Source organism: Pediculus humanus, genomic scaffold (assembly GCF_000006295.1).
Source record: "Pediculus humanus corporis 1103172107790 genomic scaffold, whole genome shotgun sequence".
Taxonomy (NCBI): domain Eukaryota; kingdom Metazoa; phylum Arthropoda; class Insecta; order Psocodea; family Pediculidae; genus Pediculus; species Pediculus humanus.
The window spans coordinates 49568-60438 of NW_002987384.1; the positions used below are offsets into that span (position 1 = coordinate 49568).

At 27.4% G+C, this 10871-nt stretch overlaps 2 protein-coding genes across 2 annotated transcripts; both read left to right on the forward strand.

The window, feature by feature from the left end:
- Positions 1 to 57: 57 nt before the first annotated feature.
- Phum_PHUM365820 (uncharacterized protein) lies at positions 58 to 2168 on the forward strand (the record flags this gene model as incomplete). The annotated part of the gene is made up of 2 exons (XM_002428095.1): positions 58 to 1012; positions 1990 to 2168. 2 exons carry the CDS (start codon positions 58 to 60, stop codon positions 2166 to 2168), a joined length of 1134 nt encoding a protein of 377 aa, XP_002428140.1.
- A 2465-nt stretch (positions 2169 to 4633) lies between these two features.
- Phum_PHUM365830 (Homeobox protein CHOX-E, putative) lies at positions 4634 to 10311 on the forward strand (the record flags this gene model as incomplete). The annotated part of the gene is made up of 4 exons (XM_002428096.1): positions 4634 to 4664; positions 4982 to 5101; positions 5193 to 5410; positions 9838 to 10311. The coding sequence occupies 4 exons, from the start codon at positions 4634 to 4636 to the stop codon at positions 10309 to 10311; spliced, it is 843 nt and encodes a 280-aa protein (XP_002428141.1).
- Positions 10312 to 10871: the final 560 nt, after the last annotated feature.

Below are 10871 nucleotides of genomic sequence, written 5' to 3' on the forward strand. Positions count from 1 at the left end.
AATAAATAAATAATTTTATTACTTTTATAAACAATTTTTTAAAAAAAGGAGGGAAAAATGTTGGAAACGATTTTTTTAAAAAATGATAATGACATTGTTAATAAAAAAGTTGAAAAACCATCGGTGGTGACGTCAACATTTTCAATGGAAAATTTATTAAATACAAAAATCGTGGGTAAACATTCGTCCGGTGAGAAAAATTTAATGTTTAAAATAAAAAACGGTGAAAATCCCCGTAATAGATCCCCGTTGGATTCGGATACGGAAGACGATAAGAAAAAGCAAAATAATAACGAAGAACAAAACGATTTTTATTCGGATAATAATTCATCGATATCGCCGAATAATTTCGAATCGAATCACCGGAAATCCGATGATATAAACGGTAAAAATTATACGGAAATTAATTACGATAGATCCACGTCACCGGATCCGGAAGAAAGTCAAAGTTCGGGTTTGCCACATAATTTAGAGAGTTCGCCGAAAAATGAAGATGACAAAAGGGAACCCTCCGATTACACTCTACCACAAAAATTAACCCCCCATAATAATGATAATAATTATACGTCGCATAATTTATTTAAACATGAAAGTGTTTTCAGTCAATTTTTTCGTAACGAAAATTATTTAACGACCGTTAATAATCGTAATTATTATAATAATCAAAATCTATGTAATACTTTCGATTGTTATCAAAAAACGTTACCGGTTTATCGAGATAATCGTAATTTTCACCGGAATTGCAATTCTATTAATTGTGGAACATGTGATAATACGAAAATACAAAGATTGGACGGTTTCCTGTTGGGTAAGTGCAAAGGAGGAGGAGGACACCTCGAGAAAAAAGACGAAAATTTAATTATTAATTTAAAACAACAAAACAAAGGGAAAGATGACGAGGATGGTGGTGATGACGTCGTCGTTAAAAAATCACCGACGAATCTTCAGAAAAATCCCGCCGTGGAAATCGATCGTAAACCGGCTTTAAAATTTAGTGTCAATGCAATACTCGGTACGAATCATCATCATCATCATCAAGGGATTAACAAACCAGGTAAATTATTATTATTATTAATTTTTTAATAAAACTCACCCTTTATGTGTGTGTGTTTCCGTCGTTCAGGTACACGCAAACTCTCATATTTTTCCTCCATTTTGATTTTTCACGTTATTGCGTGCGTGTGCGTGTGCGTGCGTGTGTCAACAAATATCATTCGTAATCCGCAATCCATTAAAATGATTGATTGATAATGATCGTAATAACAATAACGGACTCCATTCTGAAAAATATAATTATTATTATCATATAAAATATTATAAAATTAATTAATAAAAAAAAAACAAATTATAACGGTTTTTTTTAAACCTCGAAGGTTAAAAATTTCACTTACACACACACACACACACGATTATGTATTTATTTAATTCAATTTTAATAAAAAAAAAAAAAAGTTTTAATTAAATTTTTCTGCATTTGATTTGCAGGAAAAGGAAAAAAAAAGGAAAATTTTTCCTTTTTGTTTATTTATTTATAATAAAACTTTTAATGACGTCATCGGATATTTACCGCTCCTCAACATCGTTCGTATTTATTAATGTAAAATCCACGTTTTCTTAACATTTTCATAAATATCGAAATTCGGTTAAAAATTTTTGGATTATATACGCGGGGAGTACTTTAACGCATACTAATAAGATTTTCCGGTATTAAAAATGATGATGATAATAATAATAATAGGTTTTTTTTTATGGTCGATGTAGTAATTAATAATAATAATAATAATAATAAAACAATTTATACGCGTATGAGATATTAAAGAATAAAAACAAAAAAAAATTTTTTTTTTTTTTTACCCTAAAAGACATAAGTGAGAAAAAAAAAAAAAAAAGAGAAAATTGAAAAGAGAGAGAGAGAGAGAGAGAGAGAGACGGGCGACAGAAGAGAAAGGACGAAGTAGTATCGGGTATGGAAAAACTGACGGAAAGAAGGGAGGATGGGGGAGGGGAAGGGAGACGCGCGTGAGAGATTGAGGGTGGGTAAAAACGACGTGCTTCAAAGCAAGGTGTCGGATACACCAGTTCACTCTCGTCGCCCCCGGTTACATTTTCACACTCTCAACTCTCAAATATCTAAAACATTTTCCCGGTTTCTACTGGGAGCTTTTTAGCTTTTACTTTTTCATGCGCTTTTCATCTTTTTAAATTTGATCGAACTTGGCATTCTTTTCCTTCAATATTTTACACCATTTTTTTTTCTTACTGCTGCTGTTGTTGCTGTCGTCACGGAGTATACACAAAGGTTTTTTTTTTCTATTTTTCACCGTTCGAAATATTTCCATTGTATTAAACCTTAGAGAAAAAGAGAAAGTTTTTCTTCCCCTCCCCTCCCCTCTAAATACTCGTGAGGTTTTTATGATGCAACGTGACAAAACCGTGACGACAGCACACACACACATATAATTTATAATAGGAAAAGATTTAGATTTTCGTAAACGAATGAAACAAAATATATATATGAAAAGAATATAATAAGGGATGGATATAAGCCTAACGAGGGAGAACATGATTGTCCTTGACGAGTTAAGTGGTCAACCAGATGACGGTTTCGGAGATGGACACAAAAGGGAGGAAGATGAGGGGGTGTTTTCTCACACAGTCACTCACTTTATCTCTCAAAGATCAATCTTATTTTTCCATGCGTGTCATTTTATTATTATTTCCCCCTCACCCCCCTACCCCTCCCAAAAATCATTTAATTTTTCAGATTTACACGCGCGCACGCACACGCACACACACACACACAAATTATCCTTTATTTTATTATTATTATCATCAAAATTTAAAAACCGCTTTTTTTTTTACTCTTTCTTCGCTAAAAAAAAATTAATTAATTATAAAATTATTTTTAATAAAAAAAAAAATTTAATTATTTTTTTCCCGCCATTTATAATATTAAAAATAATAATAATAATAATAATAATGAATCAATATTTAGAGAGTAAAAATTTTTTTTTTTTGTTTACGAAACCTATTCGAAAGAAAGAAAAGATTTAAAAAAAAAAAAAATTGTTTTTTTTGTTGCGGTTTATAAACAATTTTTTTTTTTTTTTCATAAATAAAAATAACATTGTATTCAGTACAAAAAAAAATTTATGATGATAATAATAATAACAAAAAAATTAAATAATCCAATTAAATAAATAACAATAACAATAACGCAAAAAAAAAAATAAAAGAAAAAGGTTTTTTTGTGTGTCTGTGTGTGTGGGGCGTCGGATGATGAACGGACTGACGTTAATACACACCATTAAAAAGAAATAAAGTATTTAAAATAGCAAAAAAACGGTATTAAAAAAAAAAAAAAAAAAACTCTGCATGCATGCATATTGTTTTTCAAAATCCCCAAATCTAAAACCACGTGAATAAACGAAGAAGTGGAAATAGATGAACTGTAAATTGTTAATCCCAAACGTAAACAAGGGATTGCGTATCAGGAGGAGCCCCTTTCATGGATGAACCAAAAAAAATTTTTTTTTTTTTTTTGTATTAACCCCGTGAACTCATCTTGTTTTTCTTATTATTATTATTATTATTATTATTTTTCCTACTCGTTTTATAAAGAATTCTTTTATTTAATTGCCAATATAAACGTTTTTCCTGTCATTTTGTGTTTTTTTTTTTTTTTAAAATAATAATATTAACAATAACAATAATAATATTAACAATACGAAAATATTATTTTTACTTTTTTTATTATTATTATTATTATTTGCAACCCCTAAAAACTAATTGAAACTTTTTTTTCATTTGTTAGAATTAAGGTTTATTAAATTTTCCAAAAAATTCTTTATTTTTTTGGGGGTGATAAAATTTTTTTTTTTTTTTAATGTCGTCATTCGTTCTTTGGAAATTTTTTAACATTTATTCCAGGTTTCTAATCTGATCCCTTGGGAATAAATGCTCGAGTAGGTTTTTTATAACCGAACCTACGATTCTTTTGAGTCTTCCTGAGACCATATTATTCCTGATTTCGACTCCGGTGATAATAACATCAGTGGAGTAATCAGGAATTGTCTTAAAATAGGAAGACCAAGATTTGTTTTTGTTTTTAGTGTTGCTATCGTGACGTCACCCATTCAAGTTCTAAACGCGACCGTCGCTATTTAATTTCGGTTATCGAACAAGAGAACCCGTGTACGGCACGATTGTTGCTTTATTATTATTATTATTATTCATTTATTAATAATAATAATAATTTATGATTAAGAACAATTTATCGTACAAAAGATAGTATCCAGTGAATTTCTCAAAATAAGAAATCTCCGGATTGGGTTTTTATTAGGTTTTATGCTGGAATCGCGACAAACAAATTGACGCTGGGTTGTGTATGAAATTGGTACACGGTTTGAAGTACGTGAAAAAGTATTGTAAAAACAAACAAACAAACAAACAAAAAAAACATGAAGTGCAAAACACACAAAAACAAACAAAAAAAAAAAATTTATTACAATCGTCAATGACGTTACTAATCGTTCGCCCATCATTAAAAATATTTCAAAATGTTAAATTTTTTTTTTTGTTTTTTTTTTTTCAAAAATTATACTTTTTGAATTTTTTTTTTTGAAAAGATTACATGAGAGTGGGTTGTAGCAGTGGTTTTGAGGGTAAAAATTTTTGTTTGTTTTTGTGTTAATGGATTTTCCCTTCATATAAAACAGTTAAACGATTATTATCACATTTCAATTACTCTGTTGACTTAACAAATTGTTGTACAAACCACTTACCAACAATTTTTTTTTTCCTCTCTCCCCTCCTCTCTCTCTCTCTCTCTCCCTCGTTGAATTCCATCCCTTTAAACTCCCACCCATTGTTTTCGTTTTTTTTTTTTCCCATCAGATTTTGATATAATTTTCTGTAAAAAATATTAAAACGTAATTAGTTAAAAATAAAAAATTTTTATTTTTAGAATCCGTTACGCAAGAGGACAGCAATCATTTACCAATATTTAATGGTGGTATTGCAAAACCCATTCCACGACCAGCAGCAGCCTTATTGAGCCCTCATTTAAATACTTGGTTATCCTGTAGCGCACCTTATTTCGGTGAGTCCAAGAAAATTTTTTAAGGCCCTAAAAAAAAAAAAAGAAAAAAAAAAAAGGAAATTAACAAATTTTTTTTTTTTTTATTTTGCAGTACCGAACGATGGTAATTCGACGACTGTTTTTCCTCTTCCTGGTACTTTTCCATGGGCGAGTACATCGAGAGGAAAACCTAGAAGGGGTATGATGAGACGTGCCGTATTTTCCGATTTGCAACGTAAAGGTTTAGAAAAAAGATTTCAAATACAAAAATATATATCAAAACCCGATAGGAAAAAATTAGCTGAAAAATTAGGATTAAAAGATTCTCAGGTACGTTTTATCCTTTTTTTTAACCTCTAAAAGGGAATGGGGAAAAGAGGTGGGGGGGAGGGAGAAAAAGGGAAAAAAAAACAAAAAACAAAAAAAAAGAAAATACGAATTTAAAATTTTTTTAACATTTCAAACCCGTATTAAAAATTAAAAGAAAATCTCTCTTTCGAGCGCAATCAAAAATAGTAAGTAAGTTTTCAATCTGTTAACCTCCTCCCTCCCCCCGCCCCCATTACCCCCGCCCGAAAGGGCTGGAGATGTTTATCGTCAGCCATCAATTCCAGAAATTGGATATTGGGGTAACTGGAAAGAGAAAAAACTCTTTGCTTGTCGACTCCCTAAGATATATACCTCTTCCTTTTTCTTTTTCTATATTTCCCCTCCCCTCCCCGCCCCCGCTCCTTAGAAATCCTATTAACGAATCATATCTTTTTGCGTATTTTCCTTGCATTTCATCTTCAACGGATTTTTATTGAGTTTTCTTTCTTTCTTTTTCTTCTTCTTTCCCCCCTTTAAAAAAAAAACACACACACATGAAAATTTTTAGCTTTTTATTGCTGAGTTTGCGCCATTTTTTTTTTTTTTTTTTACTACAAGTTGACATTTTTAAGTTTTCCTTTATTAAATAAAAATTATTATTATTATTATTATATTTATACAAGGAGTCGAATTATTGTGTGTGTTTCGATTTTTTTGTTTTTTATTTTTCAAACGATTTAACAAAAAGAAATTACAATAAAATAGAGGAAAATGCAACCAAGACAAATTTATACTTAGAATTAGTAATAAAGTGTTTTCTAAAAAGAATAAACATAATAAAATGATATAGATGGAGAAGAAAGACAATGGTAAAGTAGCAGACGACCAATCACAGCCTTTTTTATTTCGTTTTCCATTAACGTAAACCACGCCTGGAATTATTTATCATTGCTTATAATGTTTTGTTTTTTTTTTCTCCCCCTTTTTTTTTTTTTTTTCTCCAGCATTTTTTTTTTCTATAGCTTTTTTTTAGACTGGAAGGAAAATAATAAAAATTTTTTTTATGACTGGAAATAATTTTTTTTTTCCAACGCACACGCAAACATGATATATTAATTGGCAATTCGAAAGGGGCACATTGTTGTTAAATAATTTTTTTTTTTTTTTTTTTGTTTGTTTCCCAACATTTTTTTTCTCCCGAAATCTTTTGTTTAAAAAAAAATTTTTATTTTATAACAACAACAATAATCTTATTCACGTTTCGTCTGCTTTTCAATTTGTCTTTTTTTTTAAACGGTTGAACATTTTAAAAAAAAAAAAAAAAAAAAAAAAACGATTTTTGAATTCAAAATATAAACTTTTCCCTTATTTTCACCGAAAAAAAATTTTTACTCAACATTATAAAAATTCGCGACGTTTTAATTTTTTTATTTAGCCCCTTCCCCCTCCCACCCCCTCACCGCCCCCCACGAAAAACTTTTCAAAATCGTTATCAATAAAAAAATAATTGATAGTACAATGTGTGCACAAATAAAAATAAATATTATGATCTGTTTTGTTTTAAAACTAATATGGCTTCTTTAAAGTTTTTAAATTTACGACTTTGTTCACTTTAATATACGAAATAATAATAATAATAATAATAATAATAATATATGGAAATAAAATTACTTTGTGATATGTATAAAATATTAATAAAAATGATTTTTTTTCTTTTTTTTCGATGAAAAATCTTTGGCATATTATTAATAATTCAAAAAGTATTGATTTAATAATAATAATAATAATAATAATAATAATAATAATAATAATAATAATAATAATAATAATAGTAATAATAATAATATGCATATACATAAATAAATAAATATAAAAATAAAATTTTAAACAGAATTAAAACCAGATTTTTATATATATATAAATATAAAAGAAAAGTAGTTAATCACGCGTTGTAGAATTATTATTAGAAAACGATCATCTGCAGCCTCCATGTTTTATTTAAATTTTAACGTATTATTATAATAATATATATATATATAATAATAATAATTTATAATTGAATGAAAAAACGATAAGCTAAACTAAAAAAAAGATAATCATTTTATAATACGGAAGGTTTTTTTTTTCCCTTCTATCTATCCCCCCCTCAGTCGAAAACGCGACGTTTCGATGCAAAGGAAACAAAGGCGGTTACGTATAAGTGCGTTTATATTATTTTCGTATAGTGATAACGTTATCAATACGTGGAGTATGATAAAAGGTATAATTATCGAAATGAGAATTTGCGAAAATAATAATAATAATAATAAAAATTTATTACGATGTAAAAGAAAAATGATGATGGATAATAAAAATAAGTAAAATATTTAAGTGGTATAATAATTTCGTTGAAGGGTTAAAAAAAAAAAAAATAGAGAAAATATTTAAAAAAAAAAAAAAAAACTCATGAATACTGTAATACGAGTTTAAAAAAAGAAAATTGTATTGCGATGAAACGGTCGACTTTAAACCGTCGCCCTTTTGTTTTTTAAAGTCGGAGTAATAAGATTATTATGAGACTCGAGAACGAAGAAAAAAAAAAAAAAAAAAAAAAAAAAAATTTATAGCCATGAATAACTTCTTATAGTATTTTTTTTTTTTTTCAGTTTTATTCGATTATATAACTTTTTATTATTATTATTATTATTATTATTTTTTGTGAAACAATTTAAGGGTTTAAATTTTTTTTAAAAAAAACTTGTAAGATTTTTCCTTTCTTTCGATAATAATAAAAAAAAATTTTTTTTCTATATATAAGCAAATGTATGATTGTATTAAATTAATTCTATGACGTCATAACGATTCGTTTTGGTTTTTCGTCTCCTCCCCTCTCCCCCCGCCCGATTAAAACCCGAAGATATAAGTATTATTATTATTATTATTATTATTAAAAAAGTTAAAAAGCGTAAAAATTTCTATAAACTTTACTTATTCTTTTAATTTTTTGACATGGGGCATACGAACGCAGGCACGCACGCACGCACGCATCCACGCATCCACGCACGCACTCACCCACACGCACAAATATATATATATATATATATATATACAGACATTAAAAAAACGTTCGATCATCTTCAAAAACTAATTTAATAATTTTCCAAAACAGATGTTGCCAACAGTTGGAAAAGAAAAGCTCAGAAAATGTTGAAAATGGTTTATTTCAAACCCTATTTAACACTTTCATCTTATATTCCCATAGGGAATCAGGCGTCACATTGTACTATATCATAAAATAAAAAATGAAATGTCATAAACTGGATAAGTTTTATTATTGTTACCTTGTATATGCGGCTCTCAAATTTGTTCCCTTAAATGTTTCCAAGTTTCTTTTTTTTTTCTCTCTCTCTCTCTCTCTCAAATATAAAAAATAATTTTTTCCAACGTATATATATATATATATATGTATTTCGTCGAAACTGAAAAAAACAATAAAAAAAATTATCATTATTATTAATTAATTTTCTTACGGAAAAGATGAAATTTATATACATAACTGAAATAAAATAAATATATTATTAATTGATTGTCGAATAATAATAATAATAATAATAATAAAAAAATGATTTGAATTTCAATATGAAAAATAAGGAAGAGAGAGAGAGAGAGAGAAAGTGTAGTGTCAATAAAAACGGTGAGGATTAAAGTGATTTGCCAACGATTAAAAGTAATCTCACCTCGAAAGATTTCATCATCCATTGTAATAGGGAGACCCAAAGGAAAGAAGAAGGGGGATGAAAGGAAGGAAGCCAAGAATTGAGGGTGTGAGAAACTGTCAGAAACAGATATCGCTAGGGACGACGGCATTTAATTATCTAGAGTATAAAAGGATCTTTTTATGTTTGATTACTGTATAATTTTTTAACAAGGCTGTTGAAAACAATGCATTAAAAAGAATGACGAACTACTCGGGATCTCTCGGTTTTGGAAATTAAAAAACAAAAACAAAAATTTTAGAAAAGTTACTTTTAAACCCGAAAATTTTTTTTTTAACCAATCATAATTCAATACGTCATTATTTATTATTGTTTTCCCTCTTTTTAATCCACAACAACAAAACTTTATTTATATTAACAAATACTTTATTCATTTCCGGAAAATTGATACTTATTATATCGTCTGTTATGGTTTATTATTGTGCAAATCATCAATCATTCAATGAATGAAAAAAATTCTAGAATTAAATTTAAAATTCGAACCTGTTATCTCTGCCTTTGTTTTATGTACGTTTTCATTGGTTGTATTTTCATTCCAAAAATTCGTGGAATTATTCTAGAATTATTCCGAACTTGATTCGCTGTCGTTACCTGTTAATAAATGTATCATTCCTTAGTCATAATTATTTATTTACTCTAATTATTATTTAAAAATATTATTATTAAATAAAAACCTTTTTTTTTTTTTTCCAGGTGAAAATATGGTTTCAAAATCGTCGTATGAAATGGCGTAATTCAAAAGAACGTGAACTTCTTGCAAATGGCGGATCACGTAAGCAAACATTACCGAACAAAAACAATCCGAATCCGGATTTAAGCGATGCAACTAATGACAAACCCAAACATAATTACACGGATGTATCCTCTCCTCTAATGTCTCCTCAAACGGACGAAGATGTTTTCGTTACTCAAAATGATAATAATAATAAATCAAACGGTGGTGAAAATTACGATTATCAAAACAATTCAACGACGTACGAACAAAAAACGGATGAAAATTTTTCCGAAAATGGTAGTAGTAGTAATAATAATAATAATCATCATCAATCGGATGACGTAGAAAATTTTAACAATTCGAATTATTATAAATACGATTACGAAGAAACGGATTACGATGATTCCGATGAAGAAATTAACGTTATCGATTACGAATCGGATGGCCAATGAATTTAATATTAATAAATTTATGTAAATATATATATATATAAATATATAAAATTAAAAAATTATGTTAATTATTATTATTATTAATTTTAATGAAATTTTTTTAATATTAATTTCTTATATCGTACCTAAATGTGATTATTCAATCCTCTCAAACAAATATTTTATTCCAATCACTTCTTCTTCTTCTTCTTCTTCTTAAAGCTAAAAAAGAAAATGAATAAAATATTAATAAAATATAATAATATAAATATAATCAATAAAATTATTATTATTACAATTTATTTATTTTTTTCGGTTGTATATAATTAATTAAACCAAATCCATACTAATAAATAATTTTTAATTAATTGCTAATTGAAAACAATTAAATTATGTTAAATAAATACAACCTTGTTCTAATTGAATATTTATTAAAATTAACTTCCTATAAGAGAATAAGACTTGAGTTTTCAAAAAAAAAAAATTTTCATCTAAAAAGTAAAATACATGTGCATGATTAATAAAAAAAAAAAAAAAAAAAAAAAAAAACACAAACATGTTAAAATGTATGGAAAACAAAA